This window comes from Pygocentrus nattereri, chromosome 4 (genome assembly GCF_015220715.1).
Source record: "Pygocentrus nattereri isolate fPygNat1 chromosome 4, fPygNat1.pri, whole genome shotgun sequence".
NCBI lineage: Eukaryota > Metazoa > Chordata > Actinopteri > Characiformes > Serrasalmidae > Pygocentrus > Pygocentrus nattereri.
In genome coordinates this window covers 2,460,819-2,483,699 of record NC_051214.1, presented here as the reverse complement: position 1 = coordinate 2,483,699, position 22,881 = coordinate 2,460,819, and the positions used below count along the sequence as shown (strand labels likewise).

General features: G+C 43.4%; 1 protein-coding gene across 1 annotated transcript in view; it reads right to left on the bottom strand.

The window, feature by feature from the left end:
* Nucleotides 1–22,881, bottom strand: part of lama2 (laminin, alpha 2) — a 268,929-nt gene that overhangs the window by 202,770 nt on the left and 43,278 nt on the right. Inside the window, exons 2-3 of the mRNA XM_037537821.1 lie at nt 15,463–15,633; nt 7,864–7,976 (exon numbers count right to left, since the gene is read on the bottom strand). Of these exons, the coding sequence (XP_037393718.1) occupies nt 7,864–7,976; nt 15,463–15,633 (284 nt within the window). The remainder of the gene's footprint in view (nt 1–7,863; nt 7,977–15,462; nt 15,634–22,881) is intronic.

Genomic DNA, 22,881 nt, shown 5'->3' with positions numbered 1-22,881 from the left:
TTGGGACAATAATAAGATTTTGTGTCCAGGCGGTTGGGAACTCTTCCTAGAGGCTAGTTCCTCAGTTTTTTAAAGGTTTTTGAAAGCTTCAGCTGTTCAAACCAGCACAACTAGCTGTGTTGTTCAAATTCAGGAAACTGACAGACCTTTTGAAAGATGTTGACTGTCTACTGTTTACTAATTGGCTACCTGTATCTCAATAAACACTCGGACCGCTGGGCGTCCAGCTGGTGTAGCGTTTCACATGTGTTTGGCTTTTAGAGGGAAGCTCGGAAGTAAAGTAACGAGTAGTGATGTTACTTCTTCCAGGCCGTCGTGAGTGAAGGAGTCCCAGTACAGCTTGAGAGTCCTAATTAGACAATAATGGATCACCGTTTGGAGTAAATACCCCAACACTTATCGTCACTCACGGAAAAACGACCCTGGATAAACAGACACGTTCACATCTGGTCCATCAAATAAACCCACTGTCCTGACTCCGGCAGACCACACAGGACAAGACCATAAGCAAATATGTTTACACTGACTGGCCTGCCCCGTCTGCTTCCTCTGGAGCTCTCACGCCAAGGAGAGTGGGCGGAACGGCAAAAAAGAGAGGAAAGAAGAGCCCTCTCTTAGTTCTGTCTCAGGAAACCAGGCCTCTACATGAAAAAAGCATGGCATTCCAGAAAGCGCTGGGGAGCGAGGTGGAAGACGGGACTGTGGAGAGTTTCGGATGAGAAGCTCACAGCTGGAGGCCTCGTTTAAAGAGCCCACAACATCGGGAAACTTGGTTCTTTGCATTTTTAGAACAATGCAAAGGTGCGGCAAAGCGAAATGTACCCAGTCCATATGCAGAATGGGGAGGTAGTAAATGCGCCCACTGGGCACTTTAGAGGCCAGTTGAATCGTGTCAAACGAAACGTTGTGAGGTTTTGGGGTGACCTTATTTTACAGTGGCGTTAAGCTCAAGTTTACATTTTGTGGACGTTTGCAGGCAGCCGTCGTCTGAAATAACGATAAAGTGGTCCAAAAGGAAACACATATCGCTGCTGTCGGCAGAAAACCTCAAATCTCCATTTTTCTCATTTTTGTGCCTGTTGTTCTTTACATTGTGCATGAATTTCATAATGAATGGACCAAAAGAAACAGCCCAAAATGACTTGGAAAGACGTCTGGTTCCATTGACTTCCATTAAAAGTAAAGAGTGTTTTCCCCTTCTCCTGAAAAGTGACCATTTTGGAGATACGAGGCGATACGTGTTCTATTCTAAGCTCTCTGCAAAAAAAATACTATTTGTCAAGTAAAATGATCTTAAATATAAATAATAATAATAAATATATTTCCTGTGGAGATTGTTATAAGTATAATTGAAGATTATTTACCTTATTTCTAGACATTTTTCCTTGTTTTAAGCAATTTGATTAAGTAAAATGATCTCACTATACTGGCAGATACTTTGACCTGTTTTAAGAAATGAGCTTAAGATGATCTGCCAGTACAGTGAGATCATTTTACTCAGTAAAATGACCAAAAACGAGTGAATAACGTCTAGAAATGAGGTAGATAATCTTATAACAACATCTCAACATATCTAGCCATCTCAAAATGGGAAATATTGGGTATATTGACTGGATTTAAGATCATGTCACGTGACAAGACGTTATTTTCTGCAGTGCAAGCCTGGCTACTTGCTGTTAGCCACTGAGCTAATGTTACTGACACACACACACACACACACACACACACACACACACACACCTTCTAAGCCGCTTCTCCTTCTGGGTCATGGGGGGAGCTGGTGCCTATCCCAGCTGACATTGGGCGAGAGGCAGGATACACCCTGGACAGGTTGCCAGTCCATCACAGGGCAATGTTAAGGACAGTGTATCTTAATGTCATTAACGTTATTAATGTTATTAATTACATTGTAACAATACTCAACGTTATAGTTACACCTGGAGAGTCTGAGAGTAACGCAGTTTCAGTTCACTGTATGTCCTGCACATATTGTAGTATTGACAATAAAGCTGACTTGACTCGACTTGTTTGTTTACAACTTTACAGTGAGGAAATTTGCTGAATGAACCAAGTGAGACTAATAAGATGTTCAATGGCAACAATAAAGAGTTTAAAGATAAGACCGAGCGCTGCCACCTCAGTGGTTATATTTCATATGCAGCACTGTGAGAGAGTTTTAGGGCATCTAAGCAAAGTTTTAACCAGTTGACCTCAGCAGTGAGTTCATCACCATATACCTTAGAATAAAGTCGTATTCATAATTCAGATAAACAGAAAAACAATAAACAGTAACAAGAATTTCTCGGGTCCATATTTTTCCTGGACTCCTTCACAGCCGCCACAGAGACTCGTTAATATCATCAATGACATCATGAGCTCAATTTACTGAGCACTGATTGGTCAAACCAGGAGCTGCTTTTTAACTACATATAATACTGGGCTTCCTCGAGGAGGAGAGGCTTGGAGATGGGTAAACACACACACCAACATCCAGAAACACAAACTACACAAATAAATAGATTTTGAAAAGGCAAGGAAAAGATTTAGGCGCTATAAGCCTGCATGGTTTCCCTAATGGCTCTCGCATTCCTCTCCTGCCCTACAAAGCGTGGCTAACTCAGTGTCAGCTGATAAGTTATGAGTTTATGGTACAAGCAGGAATCAAAGGCTTTTAAAATGCTTTTAAAGGGCTTTCAGAAACCATTGCTGCAATGCTGCACCACTGAAACCTGATCTCCATACATTTCCATGACAAAACGGGCCAGTTGGCCTGAGGGTGGCGCTCTTTAGGAAGCTCCTGATCGGGCTTTTGGAAACCGGGCTTGCACAGCGAGGTCAGCTAAAGGTGAGCCGGAGTCACTAATCACTTCCATATTAGATCAGTGGAAAGCTACCACTGATCAAGCAGGTATGTGCAACACACACAGGTTTGCGTTTGTATACTTGTGAGGACTTCAGATCAAGTCTTCAGGATGTCCTGATCCAGTTCTTCTGAGGCAAATCAACACCACGCTATGTAGCTGAACCTTCCATGCTGTGCCAAAACTCCACCTCCCCCGCAGACGTATTTGGGTGACCACTGACTCTGTTTACTCTGTTTACGCTCTGTTTTCGAGTCATCACCACTTGCTCCAGTTCCTGCTCCAGTCCCTGCTCCAGTCTGTGCTCCAGTCCGTGCTCCAGTCCGTGCTCCAGTCCCTGCTCCAGTCCCTGCTCCAGTCCGTGCTCCAGTCCATGCTCCAGTCCCTGCTCCAGTCCGTGCTTCAGTTCCTGCTCCAGTCCCTGCTCCAGTCCGTGCTCCAGTCCGTGCTCCAGTTCCTGCTCCAGTCCCTGCTCCAGTCTGTGCTCCAGTCCGTGCTCCAGTCCGTGCTCCAGTCCCTGCTCCAGTCCGTGCTCCAGTCTGTGCTCCAGTCCGTGCTCCAGTCCGTGCTCCAGTCCCTGCTCCAGTCCCTGCTCCAGTCCGTGCTCCAGTCCGTGCTCCAGTCCCTGCTCCAGTCCGTGCTTCAGTTCCTGCTCCAGTCCCTGCTCCAGTCCGTGCTCCAGTCCGTGCTCCAGTTCCTGCTCCAGTCCCTGCTCCAGTCTGTGCTCCAGTCCGTGCTCCAGTCCGTGCTCCAGTCCCTGCTCCAGTCCGTGCTCCAGTCCGTGCTCCAGTCCGTGCTCCAGTCCCTGCTCCAGTCCCTGCTCCAGTCCGTGCTCCAGTCCGTGCTCCAGTCCGTGCTTCAGTTCCTGCTCCAGTCCCTGCTCCAGTCCGTGCTCCAGTCCATGCTCCAGTCCGTGCTTCAGTTCCTGCTCCAGTCCCTGCTCCAGTCCGTGCTCCAGTCCCTGCTCCAGTCCGTGCTCCAGTCCGTGCTCCAGTCCGTGCTCCAGTTCCTGCTCCAGTCCCTGCTCCAGTCTGTGCTCCAGTCCGTGCTCCAGTCCCTGCTCCAGTCCCTGCTCCAGTCTGTGCTCCAGTTCGTGCTCCAGTCCCTGCTCCAGTCCCTGCTCCAGTCCGTGCTCCAGTCCCTGCTCCAGTCCCTGCTCCAGTCTGTGCTCCAGTCCGTGCTCCAGTCCGTGCTCCAGTCTGTGCTCCAGTCCGTGCTCCAGTCTGTGCTCCAGTCCGTGCTCCAGTCTGTGCTCCAGTCCGTGCTCCAGTCCGTGCTCCAGTCCCTGCTCCAGTCCGTGCTCCAGTCCCTGCTCCAGTCCCTGCTCCAGTCCGTGCTCCAGTTCCTGCTCCAGTCCCTGCTCCAGTCCGTGCTCCAGTCCCTGCTCCAGTCTGTGCTCCAGTCCGGTTTGGGTTTTAGGGTTTAAGATTAAGCGACCCTGATTAGTTTCACCTCCCGTCTATGCAGAGAAGCACCACACTTGCTTGAATCGGTGGGCAGCCCCATCCAAGGCGCCTAGGGAACAGTTGGGGGTTAGGTGTCCCGAGTCCATTCTACAGTTTCTCATTAGACTGAATGAATAACCGACTCTAAATGTAGGTATTGTGATATAAACCGAGTCCGTTCTACAGTTTCTCATTAGACTGAATGAATAACCGACTCTAAATGTAGGTATTGTGATATAAACCGAGTCCGTTCTACAGTTTCTCATTAGACTGAATGAATAACCGACTCTAAATGTAGGTATTGTGATATAAACCGAGTCCGTTCTACAGTTTCTCATTAGACTGAATGAATAACCGACTCTAAATGTAGGTATTGTGATATAAACCGAGTCTGTTCTACAGTTTCTCATTAGGCTGAATGAATAACCGACTCTAAATGTAGGTATTGTGATATAAACCGAGTCCGTTCTACAGTTTCTCATTAGACTGAATGAATAACCGGCTCTAAATGTAGGTATTGTGATATAAACCGAGTCTGTTCTACAGTTTCTCATTAGGCTGAATGAATAACCGGCTCTAAATGTAGGTATTGTGATATAAACCGAGTCTGTTCTACAGTTTCTCATTAGGCTGAATGAATAACCGGCTCTAAATGTAGGTATTGTGATATAAACCGAGTCTGTTCTACAGTTTCTCATTAGACTGAATGAATAACCGACTCTAAATGTAGGTATTGTGATATAAACCGAGTCTGTTCTACAGTTTCTCATTAGGCTGAATGAATAACCGACTCTAAATGTAGGTATTGTGATATAAACCGAGTCTGTTCTACAGTTTCTCATTAGACTGAATGAATAACCGACTCTAAATGTAGGTATTGTGATATAAACCGAGTCCGTTCTACAGTTTCTCATTAGACTGAATGAATAACCGACTCTAAATGTAGGTATTGTGATATAAACCGAGTCTGTTCTACAGTTTCTCATTAGACTGAATGAATAACCGACTCTAAATGTAGGTATTGTGATATAAACCGAGTCTGTTCTACAGTTTCTCATTAGGCTGAATGAATAACCGACTCTAAATGTAGGTATTGTGATATAAACCGAGTCTGTTCTACAGTTTCTCATTAGACTGAATGAACAACCGGCTCTAAATGTAGGTATTGTGATATAAACCGAGTCTGTTCTACAGTTTCTCATTAGGCTGAATGAATAACCGACTCTAAATGTAGGTATTGTGATATAAACCGAGTCGGTTCTACAGTTTCTCGTTAGGCTGAATGAATAACCGACTCTAAATGTAGGTATTGTGATATAAACCGAGTCGGTTCTACAGTTTCTCATTAGACTGAATGAATAACCGACTCTAAATGTAGGTATTGTGATATAAACCGAGTCCGTTCTACAGTTTCTCATTAGACTGAATGAATAACCGACTCTAAATGTAGGTATTGTGATATAAACCGAGTCTGTTCTACAGTTTCTCATTAGACTGAATGAATAACCGACTCTAAATGTAGGTATTGTGATATAAACCGAGTCCGTTCTACAGTTTCTCATTAGCCTGAATGAATAACCGACTCTAAATGTAGGTATTGTGATATAAACCGAGTCTGTTCTACAGTTTCTCATTAGACTGAATGAATAACCGGCTCTAAATGTAGGTATTGTGATATAAACCAAGTCTGTTCTACAGTTTCTCATTAGCCTGAATGAATAACCGACTCTAAATGTAGGTATTGTGATATAAACCGAGTCCGTTCTACAGTTTCTCATTAGGCTGAATGAATAACCGACTCTAAATGTAGGTATTGTGATATAAACCGAGTCCGTTCTACAGTTTCTCATTAGGCTGAATGAATAACCGGCTCTAAATGTAGGTATTGTGATATAAACCGAGTCCGTTCTACAGTTTCTCATTAGACTGAATGAATAACCGACTCTAAATGTAGGTATTGTGATATAAACCGAGTCCGTTCTACAGTTTCTCATTAGGCTGAATGAATAACCGGCTCTAAATGTAGGTATTGTGATATAAACCGAGTCCGTTCTACAGTTTCTCATTAGGCTGAATGAATAACCGACTCTAAATGTAGGTATTGTGATATAAACCGAGTCCGTTCTACAGTTTCTCATTAGGCTGAATGAATAACCGGCTCTAAATGTAGGTATTGTGATATAAACCGAGTCCGTTCTACAGTTTCTCATTAGACTGAATGAATAACCGGCTCTAAATGTAGGTATTGTGATATAAACCGAGTCCGTTCTACAGTTTCTCATTAGGCTGAATGAATAACCGACTCTAAATGTAGGTATTGTGATATAAACCGAGTCTGTTCTACAGTTTCTCATTAGACTGAATGAATAACCGACTCTAAATGTAGGTATTGTGATATAAACCGAGTCCGTTCTACAGTTTCTCATTAGACTGAATGAATAACCGACTCTAAATGTAGGTATTGTGATATAAACCGAGTCTGTTCTACAGTTTCTCATTAGACTGAATGAATAACCGACTCTAAATGTAGGTATTGTGATATAAACCGAGTCCGTTCTACAGTTTCTCATTAGACTGAATGAATAACCGGCTCTAAATGTAGGTATTGTGATATAAACCGAGTCTGTTCTACAGTTTCTCGTTAGGCTGAATGAATAACCGACTCTAAATGTAGGTATTGTGATATAAACCGAGTCCGTTCTACAGTTTCTCATTAGACTGAATGAATAACCGACTCTAAATGTAGGTATTGTGATATAAACTGAGTCCGTTCTACAGTTTCTCATTAGACTGAATGAATAACCGACTCTAAATGTAGGTATTGTGATATAAACCGAGTCCGTTCTACAGTTTCTCATTAGGCTGAATGAATAACCGACTCTAAATGTAGGTATTGTGATATAAACCGAGTCTGTTCTACAGTTTCTCATTAGACTGAATGAATAACCGACTCTAAATGTAGGTATTGTGATATAAACCGAGTCTGTTCTACAGTTTCTCATTAGGCTGAATGAATAACCGACTCTAAATGTAGGTATTGTGATATAAACCGAGTCTGTTCTACAGTTTCTCATTAGACTGAATGAATAACCGACTCTAAATGTAGGTATTGTGATATAAACCGAGTCCGTTCTACAGTTTCTCATTAGACTGAATGAATAACCGACTCTAAATGTAGGTATTGTGATATAAACCGAGTCCGTTCTACAGTTTCTCATTAGACTGAATGAATGACCGACTCTAAATGTAGGTATTGTGATATAAACCGAGTCCGTTCTACAGTTTCTCATTAGACTGAATGAATGACCGGCTCTAAATGTAGGTATTGTGATATAAACCGAGTCCGTTCTACAGTTTCTCATTAGGCTGAATGAATAACCGACTCTAAATGTAGGTATTGTGATATAAACTGAGTCTGTTCTACAGTTTCTCATTAGGCTGAATGAATAACCGGCTCTAAATGTAGGTATTGTGATATAAACCGAGTCCGTTCTACAGTTTCTCATTAGACTGAATGAATACTGGGTTGCACAATAAATCAGGCCTTGTGCTCGTACCTGCTGAAGGTCCAGTGTGACGGTGACATAGTGGTACTCCATTCCGTTCTTTATGCTGGGACTCTGCCACCACTTGTTGGTTCCGTCGATGGCGTAATCGATGGGGTGCCGCTCTGCAGACCAAACAAAAGGTGGAACAAGAAGAACACGTGAATATAAAGAAACACAACACGGAGGATGGCATCATAAGAGCTCGGCGAAGAGAAAAGGTTTGTGTATTCACTGCCGTTGTTTTGGCATGCTACCTCAGAACTTATCGCAATGACCTTTTTGGAGGAGAGTTGCCGACTCTTATCACGGATTCTCAAGCGGCGAGGGAGCGGAGCAGCGGCCGGCCAGCCGGGGGAGAAACGAGTGAAGTGAGCGTCTTTTGGAGATCAGTTAGAGTCCTATCAGCTCTCGTTCTCAGGCACAGACGGACGGAGGAGGGATTGGGGGTGTCTGAGAGGCACTTAATGGAAAAACGGAGGAAAACAGGCACTTTCTATCAACAAATCTGCTATTTTCTAAATCCTTCCTTCATCCCCAAGGCTGCTTGTTTCTTATTCTCAAGTAATATCCTGCCATTTTTCCCCTTCCTCATCAACTAAAAGGAAATCTGTAGCTCAGAGGCGAAACCGAGGTTCAAACGAACTGTAGTGGCGACCCATTTCTGCTCTAATTTCCATTACAGAAAATCTAATAAGCGTTCCTAAAGATGGGGTCAGGGAGAGTTTACACCCAGGATCAGCCGACGCCGTGCGAGTGAGAGGACAGATTATGTGCCATTATCCTGCAACAATGCCTTTTTACTATCGCATACAGATGAGCTGCTTCAGTGTAGTTATCTCTGCATGTTTACTGTATTTCACTGTTCCTCACAAACGTTCTTCCAGAATAAACAAACACCGCTGAACACCAAGAACACAAAGCTGGCCCAGAAACGGAGCTGACAACCGGAACAACCCAACATGATGCCACTGAACACCAGCAAAGGCAGCAGCTTCAGACAGACAACAGGGTGAATGAGTAGAACATTCTAGGACAGTGTGAGAGGGGAACACTCCAGAACATTGTAAACTGAGAACATTCTAGAATGGGAGATCGCTTTAGAACAGCATCAGTAGAAGTGCGTTCTAGAAGAGTGTAAACAGTGGAGGGTATTCTAGGAACTAGGAACATTCTGGGGCTGAGTTTGGGAGGACATTCCAGAACAGTGTGAAAGGGGAAAACATTCTGGAACACTGCAAATTGCGGTGAACATTCTAGAACCCCGTTTCCGTTAAAGTTGGGACGCTGTGTTGGATGTAAATAAAAATAAAATGCAATCATGTGCAAATCATGTAAACCATATTCTAATGGAAAATGCTACAAAGACAACAAATCACGTGTTGAAACTGAGAAATTTAATCGTTTTTGGAGAAAATATTTGCCTATTTGGTATTTGATGCCAGCAACTGCTGTAGCTCTGAAAGTGTTATCAGTGGTGACCGGTCTGGACTGCAGGCAGGTCAGTTTAGCGCCTGGACTCTTTTAATATAGAGCCATGCTGTTTTAATATGTGCAGAATGTGGTTTTACCTTGTCTTGTTGAAATAATCGAGGCCTTCTCTGAAAAAGACGTTGTCTGGATGGCAGCATATGTTGCTAAAACATGGATCTATCATTCAGCGTTAATGGTGCCTTCACAGATTTGCACATGCACTGATGTGCACTGCTGCCCCCCTAAACCACCATGAATACTGGCTCGAACTGTGTACTGATAACAAGCGGTTTTTGGTGGTCTTTGAGTGGTCTTTAGCCCAGAGGACACAGTGTCCATGATTTCCAAAAAGAATTTCAAATGTTGATTCGTCGGATCACAGGACACATTTCCACTTCCCCTCAGACCATTTTAAATGAGCTGAGGCCCAGAGAAGGTGGCAGCGTTTCTGGATCTTCTTTTATTCATTGCATTTTAGAGTTTTAACTTGCATTTGTGGATGCAGCAACTAACTGTTTGCATAGACAAAGATTTTCAGAAGACCATGCAGTGATTTCCACTACAGAATCACGTCTGTTTTAATGCAGTGCTGCCTGAGGGCCCAAAGATCACAGCCAGCAGAGACTGGTGTTCAGCCTCGTCCCTCACAGACAGAGATTTCTCCAGATTCTCAGAATCTTTTAATGATACTGAGTACTGAAGATGATGAAAAGCAAAAGTTGTTATATGTTAAATGTTGTGCTGTTCATGTCGGTCAGTGTGCGCTCTGCTCTGTAATATGTCTTTTATTATGCCAGGGTCAGCTTGTCCTGCAAGGCTAATTAGGTACAACTCATGTAGTCTGGTCATATTTGGACATCGCCAACGAACACCTGTTCAAATGATTGTATTCCTTCTTAGACGTCTGAGATGTTAAGAGGATGAAAGCTGTGTATCTGTGCTTTTGAAATGATTTTGGAATAAAAAAAATAAAAAACTCCACTTCCCATTACAGAAATAAACTTAATATGCGTTATAATTTAGTTATAACCAAAAAAAAAAATGGCATCGTTTCACTTGAAGAAATCAGAGATGGCATTTTAAATGACTACAATGCGTTTTTATCATTGATAGAATGAACTAAAGGCGTTTTATAAAACAGATCAAAAGATATAAAACAGTCTGAAGATTTGATTGTCTGAGCAAAGTAACATCACCTTGCTGCGGTTTTATCACGGGGTTAGGGTTAGGTGCCTAATAACACCCTTTCCTGTGATACAACTGCAGTGACCCACAGCCTCTTGTGGCTATTTGCCTTATTATAATCCTAGTATAGGTCATTATCCTATTAAACCACATAATAACTAGCAAAACCTGTGTTATTATATATTTGTAAATCATAAGAATGAACCGTAACGCATAATTACAGTCTTATGAGGGATTCTTTGTGTTTCTAAGCATGCTTACACAGTTTCATTACCATGCTATAAAGAGTTATGAGTGTATTTGTGATAGCGTGAATGAATACAGGCTTCATAAAGAGTCTGACTAATGTCTCTTTTTCTAAGTACAGCTGTCGGGATGAACGGAGAGGTGAATTTTATAATTGGCGACGCGTGTGCGCACTTTCTCTCTAATGGCATTAGAGCCTGACAATATCAACCTCAATCAGAGACGCCCCCTCCCTCGTTACCACTGGCTTATTAATCAGGGAGCAAAAGAGAAGATTAAAGCTGTCTCCTTAATCGTTCCGTTTCAAAGGATATTTTCGATTTTTAATTTATGAGAGAGATTTTTACTTTCATTAAATAAGTTGGTTAACAGTCATCTCTCGCTCTATATCTGTCTCTGTCTCTCTCTCTCTCTCTCTCTCTCTCTCTCGCTCTATATCTGTCTCTGTCTCTCTCTCTCTCTCTCTCTCCCTCGCTCTATATCTGTCTCTGTCTCTCTCTCTCTCTCTCTCGCTCTATATCTGTCTCTGTCTCTCTCTCTCTCTCTCTCTCCCTCGCTCTATATCTGTCTCTGTCTCTCTCTCTCTCTCTCTCTCTCTCTCTCTCTCTCTGTCTCTCTCTCTCTCTCTCTCTCTCTCTCTCTCTCTCTCTCTCTCTCTCTCTCTCTCTCTCTCGCTCTATATCTGTCTCTGTCTCTCTCTCTCTCTCTCTCTCTCTCTCTCTCTCTCTCTCTCTCTCTCTCGCTCTATATCTGTCTCTGTCTCTCTCTCTCTCTCTCTCTCTCTCTCTCTCTCTCTCTCTCGCTCTATATCTGTCTCTCTCTCTCTCTCTCTCTCTCTCTCTCTCTCTCTCCCTCGCTCTATATCTGTCTCTGTCTCTCTCTCTCTCTCTCTCTCTCTCTCTCTCTCTCTCTCTCTCTCTCTCTCGCTCTACATCTGTCTCTGTCTCTCTCTCTCTCTCTCTCTCTCTCTCTCTCTCGCTCTATATCTGTCTCTGTCTCTCTCTCTCTCTCTCTCTCTCTCTCCCTCGCTCTATATCTGTCTCTGTCTCTCTCTCTCTCTCTCTCTCTCTCTCTCTCTCTCTCGCTCTATATCTGTCTCTGTCTCTCTCTCTCTCTCTCTCTCTCTCTCTCGCTCTATATCTGTCTCTCTCTCTCTCTCTCTCTCTGTCTCTCTCTCTCTCTCTCTCTCTCTCGCTGTAATTTCTTCTAATTAGATGTTATAGTAATCATCCTCTCCGGCGCTGTGCAGGTGGGTGAGGGCACGAATACGTGCCTGAAAGCTTTTCTGTTTGAACAATGATCTGAGACACCGCGTCTGACTCATTACTCTGAATGTGTGGAGGTTCAGGACTGATTTGTCACATGTAACTAGAATAAAAATCACCCTTTTTTCTCGCCAGCTGTTGCCCAGTGAATGTTCACTAATGAGCGCCGCATTGTGAAAACAATATGCGAGCAATATACACTTAAACGTAAAACAAGGCACGCTCACTCTCCGGGATTATTATACCCTTTCATGAGCGTCTCAGGTGGGATGAGTGGGATTATGGCGAATGATCTCAGACTTGAGCAAGATTATGGAGAATCATCTCAGATTTGATGAATTAGATTACTGAAAGGTGTCTCAGATTTGATCAGTGAGTTATGGAAAACTATCTCAGATTTCATGAGAGTTGATGGAAAACTGTCTCAGATTTGATCAGTGAGTTATGGAAAACTATCTCAGATTTCATGAGAGTTGATGGAAAACCGTCTCAGATTTGATGAGTGAATTATGGAAAACTGTCTCAGATTTCATGAGAGTTGATGGAAAACTGTCTCAGATTTGATGAGTGAATTATGGAAAACTGTCTCAGATTTCATGAGAGTTGATGGAAAACTGTCTCAGATTTGAAGAGTGAATTATGGAAAACTGTCTCAGATTTCATGAGAGTTGATGGAAAACTGTCTCAGATTTGATGAGTGAATTATGGAAAACTGTCTCAGATTTCATGAGAGTTGATGGAAAACTGTCTCAGATTTGATGAGTGAATTATGGAAAACTGTCTCAGATTTCATGAGAGTTGATGGAAAACTGTCTCAGATTTGATCAGTGAATTATGGAAAACTGTCTCAGATTTCATGAGAGTTGATGGAAAACTGTCTCAGATTTGATGAGTGAATTATGGAAAACTGTCTCAGATTTCATGAGAGTTGATGGAAAACTGTCTCAGATTTGATCAGTGAGTTATGGAAAACTGTCTCAGATTTCATGAGAGTTGATGGAAAACTGTCTCAGATTTGATCAGTGAGTTATGGAAAACTATCTCAGATTTCACAAGAGTTGATGGAAAACTGTCTCAGATTTGAACAGTGAGTTGATGGAAAACTATCTCAGATTTTCATGCAAGTTGATGGAAAACTGTCTCAGATTTGATGAGTGAGTTATGGAATACTGTCTCAGATTTGATCAGTGACTTATGGAAAACTGTCTCAGATTTCATGAGAGTTGATGGAAAACTGTCTCAGATTTGATCAGTGAGTTATGGAAAACTGTCTCAGATTTCATGAGCATTGATGGAAAACTCTCAGATTTGATCAGAGTTGTTGGAAAATCTCCAATGTACAATCTTTTTTTACATTATATATATACCCATTATTTCATATCCAAAAAGTTAGACAGTACTGTGATGTTTGTACGACACACTTGCCCAGTTCATATCTAGAACTTGTTGGACTGCCTTGATTTTTTATTATCATGTTACCCAAAAATAATCAGCTAATTCTTTGATGTTTGTACCTTGCTCTGAACTCGTTAATACCTAGAACTTAAGGGACTGTAAAAGAAAGCGTCACTGAAAACTGCACAAAAATAAAAGAAATACATAAAAATTAGTTTCAAATAAACGTGAAGCCAAAAATAAATACTAACATATCCATGAGAAGTCATACTATGATAAGACAGCTTGCTATGATCATCGAGGAGGTGTGTGGCAGCGGAAGAGAACATATGTGTGTGTAAAACTGGGCATGGCATGTGTGTGCTGCACTGGAGAAATGGGGGCTTGGAGGGGCAGGGGGGCATTATGTAGAGCACTCATATGCTCTAGATATGCAGCACATGGGCATGCAAGCATAAATCAGACACTATTCAGCTTTTTCTCATTAGGTGTGTGTGTGTGTGTGTGGGTGTGTGTGGGGGTGTGTGTGGGGGTGTGTGTGCGCGTGTGTGTGTGTGCGTGTGTGTGTGTGTGTGTGTGTGTGTGTGTGTGTGTGTGTGGGTGTGTGTGGGTGTGTGTGGGGGTGTGTGTGGGGGTGTGTGTGTGCGTGTGTGTGTGTGTGCGTGTGTGCGTGTGTGCGTGCGTGCGTGCGTGCGTGTGTGTGTGTGCGTGTGTGTGTGTGAGCGTGTGTGTGTGTGCGCGTGTGTGTGTGTGTGCGTGCGTGCGTGTGTGTGTGTGTGTGTGTGTGTGTGAGCGTGTGTGTGTGCGTGCGTGCGTGCGTGTGTGTGTGTGTGTGTGTGTGTGTGTGAGCGTGTGTGTGTGTGTGTGTGCGTGTGTGTGTGTGTGTGTGCGTGCGTGCGTGTGTGTGTGTGTGTGGGTGTGTGTGGGGGTGTGTGTGGGGGTGTGTGTGTGCGTGTGTGTGTGTGTGCGTGTGTGCGTGTGTGTGTGTGTGCGTGCGTGCGTGTGTGTGTGTGTGTGTGTGAGCGTGTGTGTGTGTGTGCGTGTGTGTGCGTGTGTGTGTGTGTGTGTGTGCGTGCGTGCGTGCGTGTGTGTGTGTGTGTGTGCGTGCGTGCGTGCGTGTGTGTGTGTGTGTGTGCGATGGCCATTGATTTTTGGAATGCTCAGATGTATGGGCTGAAATGGCCTTTGATGAGCGCATCACAAATTGATTACACGCACAGCTTGTTGTCAGCGCCTGTGCAAGTATGTGTAGAGGGGGTGCACATACTTATGCATGCGTGCATGTGTGTGTATGTGCACTCGTGTGTGTGAATCAGGACCAAATCTGTGTGTTAAATTACTGGGGGAGACTTTATCTGAAGGCGGCCGACACAGGGACTTCATAAGCACTGAATAAGGGTTTAAAAGTAATGATATATATATATGATCAAAGCTTATGTCAGCTTATGTTAAATGCATAGATTCTGAAGCGAACACCCGATTCATAAAGATCATTTCTGTGAATGATGGAACATGATATATACACTATATACACTGTATATATGATAAATATGAAATATACACTCATTGATATAGCGTACATTCACTGATTGTGTATATATAGTTCATGCATACACCAATTGACTGTATGCATGTCATATATTATATATACACTCATTGACTGTATATATGACACGTATGATATATACACACTGACTGTATATATGACATATAAGATACATACGCAGTGTGCTGAAGTCTGCAGTGTTTTGACCTCCTTCAGAAATTAAGCTGCATCAAGTGCTGTAGTTGTGATTATTAGTGTCTACAATGTTCATATAAACAGATATTATAATGCGTTATGGAGTCTGATCTTATGAAGTCATATATAGTTGTGTTGTACATGGCATTATAACTACTTATGAGCAGTTATACCTGGTATTTTAAGATCTTCTGTATACCATATAACACCTTATTAATGCAGTTATGGTGTGTTACCATTACTACCAAAAATAACAGTGGAATAAAACAGAGATTCAGTTCAATATGACAGTGTTTGTGTGTTTACCGTATGGTCTGTCACTCTGCAGGTTGCACACTCGGCACTGCGGGTTTCGGACCGGCTGTCCCGGGACGTGCTCCACCAGTTTACAGAACATTTCCGGTTTCTTCTCTCCACACGTGGCGTTAGTGGTGATTTTAGCCATGGATGCCAAGTTCAGCACAGCCGGGAACAAACCTGCACACACAATAGTGCACGTGTACTTTCATATCATGACATTCTTAATGACCAAACTTTCCATATTTTAACACCTAATATTCCATCGTTATATGGTTTGACAGCCATAACCTACTGCTAATCACCCTGATAGAAGGTCTTCAATGCAATTATTATTATTAATGAATTCATTTATTTACTGAGCGTTGAACACTGGTAAGGGCGGCCCGGTGGCGTGGCGGGTAGTGCTGTCGCCTCAACACGAGGAGGGCCTGGGTTCGATTCCGTGACCGGCGTGATCTCTGTGTGGAGTCTGCATGTTCTCCCCGTGTCTGCGTGGGTTTCCTCCGGGTTCTCCGGTTTCCTCCCACAGTCCAAAGACATGCAGTCAGGCCAATTGGACGTGCTAAATTGCCCCCTTTGTTGGTACTGTATAGAAACCTTTTTGCTTTTTTTGCTAGGATTAATCTCCACAGCTGAACTGTAGAAAAAATCCTTGTAATATTCCCAAACCCCTCATGAAAGTGAGCTGGGAAGGTGGGTTCGCTTATGACTGCAGCTCAATTTCCTGCCCTGGCAAGCATTGCACCCTATACCAATGAGAGTCTTTGGGCAAGACTCCCAACATTACATTCAGCAAACTCTATAAACCTTATTAAACTGTAAGTCACACTGGATAAGAGCATCTGCCAAATGTATGAATGTAAAGCAGATAAAACACTAAATTGCAGGACAGGTGGGAATGCATGAGCATAAGTATGTGGACACCTGTGCAATGCACCCATGTGAGCTTGTTCAACAGAGTACAGGCACGGTGCGCTTCAGCACTCTGTGGTTTGTGAGTTTGACTGGTCTACCGCTTCGTGGCTGAGCTGCTGTTGCTCCTAGACGCTTCTATTTCACAGTAATAGCACTTACAGTTGTCTGGGGCAGATCTAGCAGCACAGAAACTTCACATACTGACTTGTGCCAGAGGCGGCGTCCTATGACATTACCATATTTAAAGTCACTGAGCTCATCAGTTCAACGCTTTCTACTGCCAGTGTCTGTGTATCGAGACTGCAAGGCTATGTTCTTAAATTTATCCACCTGTTAGCAATGGGTGTGGCTGAAACACCTGGACTCAGTAGTTAGGGGGGTGTCCACATACATTTAGCCATATAATGTATATTTGCTGATTTTCCACAGCTGAGTAACCTCCATGAACCAAGTGAAGCAGTGGGAAAACTAACCTATGCAGCACAGGGACAGTCTAGGACTGGGACGGGGAGGCACTGGTGAGAATCAGCACTGGTATTCTGAGAAATGTGATAAATATGAGCCGCATGTGGTTTCTAGACTGGGCAAGAGAGTCAAAGTCAAAACCAAGCAGGCCTTGTTTTCCCTAAAGACCTCTAAGACTAAAGCAGAACAGCTTGATTTGGTTTCTTTTGAGGTGGATGGAAACACTTCCTGAGCTGTCTGATGTGGGGGAAGTCGAGAAAACCGGAATAGGGCACACGACTTTGTCTCCCATGAGAAGCTGAAAGGAAAAAGAGGAGTATAACATTCCTCCTTCCATTCCATACTGCTGTCCCGTGGACTTCCTGAGCCTGGTTTAGGGCTGATTTAGGAAAACACATCCTAGCGAATGTTGAGAGAGCGCAGGGGGACACAGTGAGCAGTAATAGGGTGTGTGTGGAGAAGAGAGAGAGAACGTTTCTGGTCTGATTCAGAGAACACAGAGTTTGCTCTCAAAAATCACTCCCAGCTGTTGAGCCAGATGTTCCTGCAAATCTGCAGAACAACTTCTGAGAGAGATGATGGAACTCCTTACATGCACTCACAGATTTCACACACATAACAGAAAATCATGCCGAACATTGAAGGTTTCAGTTCTAAAGCTTTCAAATGTCCAGACAGTGGCAGCCAGAGGTTAACAGATGGCTTCAGGAACTTTCTGGCCGAGTTTATGTCTGTACAGGGAGAGGTTTATGGAGAAAAACACAGAACAACAAAAAAAAACACATTTCTGGATTAGTCTGGAGAATGAATGATCGCAGGAAATTGTGATGGACCTTCAACAGGATGAGCAAATGTTTGAAAACAAACTCAAAGCTACATCTGTGTCCTCATTTGTTCTCAAGAAGAACAAAGGAATCTATGAAAGCTTGTCTGTAAAAGCCCCACAAACATTTGTCTGAATTCAACTAGAACCTGACAAAATTCTGCCTGAACCCAAAGGTGCCTCAACAAAATGATGTATAAAACTAACTGTAGCCCCACAAAAGTCATTTTCCAGCAGGACTGCAGACGCTGTATAAACCTTTGCCCTGAGAACCGGCGAGGATAAGCGAGCGTCTATGCTGTTACTGTGGATGTATCAGTCACTCTGGTGCGTTGCTTAAGCTCGTATGGGTGAAAGAGGCCTAAACTATGTTCACCCTGCAGTACTCACAAAACAACACGACCAAAAACAACAGCGCCAGGCCTGCGTTCACTAAAACATGCTGTGCACTTCTCCCCCTCCCTCCCAGGGCAGCAGACGAGCTGCTGTTTGAGCACTTCCTCACCACTGCTTTCTTCTGAATGTTTTATCTTTCAGTTTGTTTTGTTACCCAGTTCTTTTCAAACCTTCATTCACACAACAAGGTCCAACCAAGACCGCTGCTGTATTTGTAGTGGAACAATACCAATAAATATTGTGGAAAGATTGTAATAAACTGATAAAAAAACACAGTGAACAGAAATCCAGAGATGATTTATTCATAACCAATTTAAACATCTCCAGCTTTCAGTGAGGCAACAGCCCTGAACTGACTTATGGTAAATACTGAACAGCCCTGAACTGACTTATGGTGAATACTGAACAGCCCTGAACTGACTTATGGTGAATACTGAACAGCCCTGAACTGACTTATGGTGAATACTGAACAGCCCTGAACTGACTTATGGTAAATACTGAACAGCCCTGAACTGACTTATGGTGAATACTGAACAGCCCTGAACTGACTTATGGTAAATACTGAACAGCCCTGAACTGACTTATGGTGAATACTGAACAGCCCTGAACTGACTTATGGTGAATACTGAACAGCCCTGAACTGACTTATGGTGAATACTGAACAGCCCTGAACTGACTTATGGTGAATACTGAACAGCCCTGAACTGACTTATGGTAAATACTGAACAGCCCTGAACTGACTTATGGTGAATACTGAACAGCCCTGAACTGACTTATGGTGAATACTGAACAGCCCTGAACTGACTTATGGTGAATACTGAACAGCCCTGAACTGACTTATGGTGAATACTGAACAGCCCTGAACTGACTTATGGTGAATACTGAACAGCCCTGAACTGACTTATGGTGAATACTGAACAGCCCTGAACTGACTTATGGTAAATACTGAACAGCCCTGAACTGACTTATGGTAAATACTGAACAGCCCTGAACTGACTTATGGTAAATACTGAACAGCCCTGAACTGACTTATGGTGAATACTGAACAGCCCTGAACTGACTTATGGTAAATACTGAACAGCCCTGAACTGACTTATGGTAAATACTGAACAGCCCTGAACTGACTTATGGTAAATACTGAACAGCCCTGAACTGACTTATGGTGAATACTGAACAGCCCTGAACTGACTTATGGTAAATACTGAACAGCCCTGAACTGACTTATGGTGAATACTGAACAGCCCTGAACTGACTTATGGTAAATACTGAACTGAATACTGAATGCTGGGCCTGCTTTTCATTGTAGTCTCTAATAACTGTGTTATATAGTTACAGACGAACATCATGTCGCTGCTGTCAAATCAAAACCTCGTATCTCCATTTTTTATCATTTTTCAGTTTTTGAGAGAATTTGAAAAAGCCTGTTGTTCCTTATATCGTGTGTAAATTTCGTGGTGAATGGACCAAAAATACTTTGAAATTCTGGTTCCATTGACTTTCATTAAAAGTAAAGTGTGTTTTTTCCTTCTCCTGTAAAGTTAACATGTTCAGACAGCAGTGACATACAACAGAGTAACTACTGATGATGCAGCCGCGGTTATAGACGGATTACAGAAACACAGCTCATGTCATTACACAAGTGTATTCTTAATAGTTGGAGCAGCCTATTCTCTCTCATGTGATTACACAGGGGTAATAAATGAAATGACATCTGTAATCAGACTGGATCTGCAGTTTTTTCAGGTTTTTGTTTTCAGCAGTAAAAGGAAGTCTGTATTAAGTTACATTGACTTTGCTTACACTGTATCTGCCAGCTTTCCTAACATTTCGCTAGTGTTTATGTTGCTGTTGCTGAGACACTGTAACCAGTTTGAGCTTTAAACCAGTTAAATGTGTTACATTACCCCAATGCATTACTATATAAAAGCTATATTACCACCCCATTATTACACAGTACCTACACAACAACTACACAGGAGCTGTCCGATTATTTTAAAGTGCATTAACACTGCACTACAGCAAGGTTCCTGTGTAGAAGGGAAAACTGAAGTTCATACACATAAGTTTAAGATTAAGTGACCCTTATTAGACCCACAATGGGGAAATTTCACCGCCACCTTTAACCCATCCGTGAAGTGAAACACCACATACACACTAGTGAACACACACACTAGGGGGCAGTGAGCACACTTGCCCGGAGCGTTGGGCAGCCCAATCCACAGCGCCCGGGGAGCAGTTGGGGGTTAGGTGTCTTGCTCAAGGACACCTCAGTCGTGCACTGTCGGCTCTGGGGATCGAACCGGCGACCTTCCGGTCACAGGGCCGGTTCCCTGACCTCCAGCCCACGACTGCCCCCACATGTGTAATTACATAGGCTGCGCTTCTGTAATCCGTCTGTAACAGTGACCAAGCCATCAGTCGTCACAGTGTTGTTGCCTATCGCCGCTGGCGGAACAAAACCTCGCCTCTCGACTTTTGTCGATTTTCAGTTTTTGACGTCATTTGAAAACACATGTCGGCCTTCACATTGTCTATAAATCTCTTGATGAACAGACCAACAGAAATGGCCCAAAAGTATGTGGAAATAATTCCGGTTCCATTGACTTACATTAAAAGCAAAGTATGTTTTTTCCCTCTCCTGTAAAATTACCATTAATGAGATACGAGGTTTTGATCCGACAGCAGCGACTCGCTGTTCACGTGTAACTACACAGTCATTAGAGACACTTAATATAAAATGCGACCGTGCTGATATCTGAATCATTCCAAACCTGCACTGCAATCAAACAAAATAGATACTTTGCTAATTGCAAGCATGAAAAATCAATTTCCAACTCCAATCATTCAACGTCGTGGTGTTGAAAGAGAAGATATGCTGGGAAGCTTCGGCGAAGAGGCCGCAAATGAGCGCGTTACCAAGATGTTTCATAGAGAAAGGCTGCAGAGGGTTTGTTCGGTTGACATTCCAAATGCTTCATATATATTCCACAGAAAATGAGACCCATTGTAAATCCCATCACTTGAATCAATAGCCCACGCGAAGGCCGTTCTGGATGTCCACCCATCTATGTTTGTATGTGAAGCACAAGCTTCTCCTGAAGAAGCTCTATTTAACTTTACCTCTTTGTTCACTCATGCATGCCTTACATGGTGAATTGTGGAGCTACCAAAATATTTGAAGGACACGCATTCATATCATCGGCGCTCATACAGCAAACACGGCTCTTGATGTATTTGATGGAACCGGAGGAGCGAATATGTTTGGACAGCACAATAGCGAATCTTTACTGCTCCCGACTGAGATGTTCCGCATTCTTCCTTTAAACTTGTTCTAATTGTCACTTAAACTGATTCAGCCCAAAAGAAGTTTGGTTCATCTTGGTGAGTTTCTCTTTTTGAGTCTTGGTGCCCCTCAGTGGTTCTTCGTCATGTTCTTATGGAGATTCTGCTTTTCAGTCTTGGTCCTTCTCACTGGTTCTTCTACTTTTGAGTCGTGGTTCCTCTCACCGATTCGTCTCCTTTTTAGACTTGGTTCCTCTCACTGGTTCTTCTACTTTTGAGTCATGGTTCCCCTCAGTGGTTCTTCGTCATGATCTTATGGAGATTCTGCTTTTCAGTCTTGGTCCTTCTCACTGGTTCTTCTACTTTTGAGTCATGGTTCCCCTCAGTGGTTCTTCATCATGATCTTATGGAGATTCTGCTTTTCAGTCTTGGTTCCTCTCACTGGTTCTTCTACTTTTGAGTTTTGTTTCTGCTTGATGTTTTTTCTTCATGTTCTTAGAGAGTTTCTCCTTATAACTCTGTGTCCCTCTCAGTCCCTCTCTTCTTCCCCCTCACAGAGCAGGTACTATTTGGGTGGTGGGTGATTCTCAGCACTGCAATGACACTGACGTGGTGGTGGTGCGTTAGTGTATGTTGCGCTGGTGTGAGTGGATCAGACGCAGCAGTGCTGCTGGAGTTTTTAAACACTGTGTCCACTCACTGTCCACTCTATTAGACACGCCTACCTTGTCGGTCCACCTTGTAGATGTAAAGTCAGAGACGACAGCTCATCTGCTGCTGCACAGTTTGTGCTGGTCATCCTCTAGTCCTTCATCAGTGGTCACAGGACGCTGCTCACAGGACACTGCTGGCTGGATATTTTTGGTTCTCAGTCCAGCAGCGACAGGCGCTTAAAAACTCCAGCAGAACTGCTGTGTCTGATCCACTCAGACCAGCACAACACACACTAACACACCACCACCCAAACAGTACCTGCTCTGTGAGGGTCCATGGGGGTCCTGACCACTGAAGAACAGGGTAACAGAGTATCAGAGAAACAGATGGACTACAGTCTGTAACTGTAGAACTACAGAGTGCAGCTATACAGTAAGTGGAGCTGATAAAGTGGACAAGGAGCGCAGAAACAAGGAGGTGGTCAGAACATTATGTTAAGATCACATGATAAATTTACCACCTGGATGCTAATACCTAGTAGTTATGATTTACCAGTTGCGAGGAGCATCAAAATGCGCCACAGGAGAACCCTCCTGTTCCCTTTTCTCACTTTCAGGGCATTTGCAGCTTGAAAGCTCCATTTGAGCGCGACAATTCCGCACAGCAGGAACTCGTTTAGGAGCAATTAGGGAACGGTACTGGAATTAAAAGCCTCTCTTGCCTGATACGAGCTTCGGAGTGAAGGAACATTTCTCTTACTTTTATTAGGACCCCCCTACACACACACACCCACACCCACTTTCCTCTCAAAAGGGTCCTCGCTGCAACCACACAGGATGTGACTGAGCGAGGTTAATGCTCGGAGACCTTTGCGGATATTCCACTCGAAC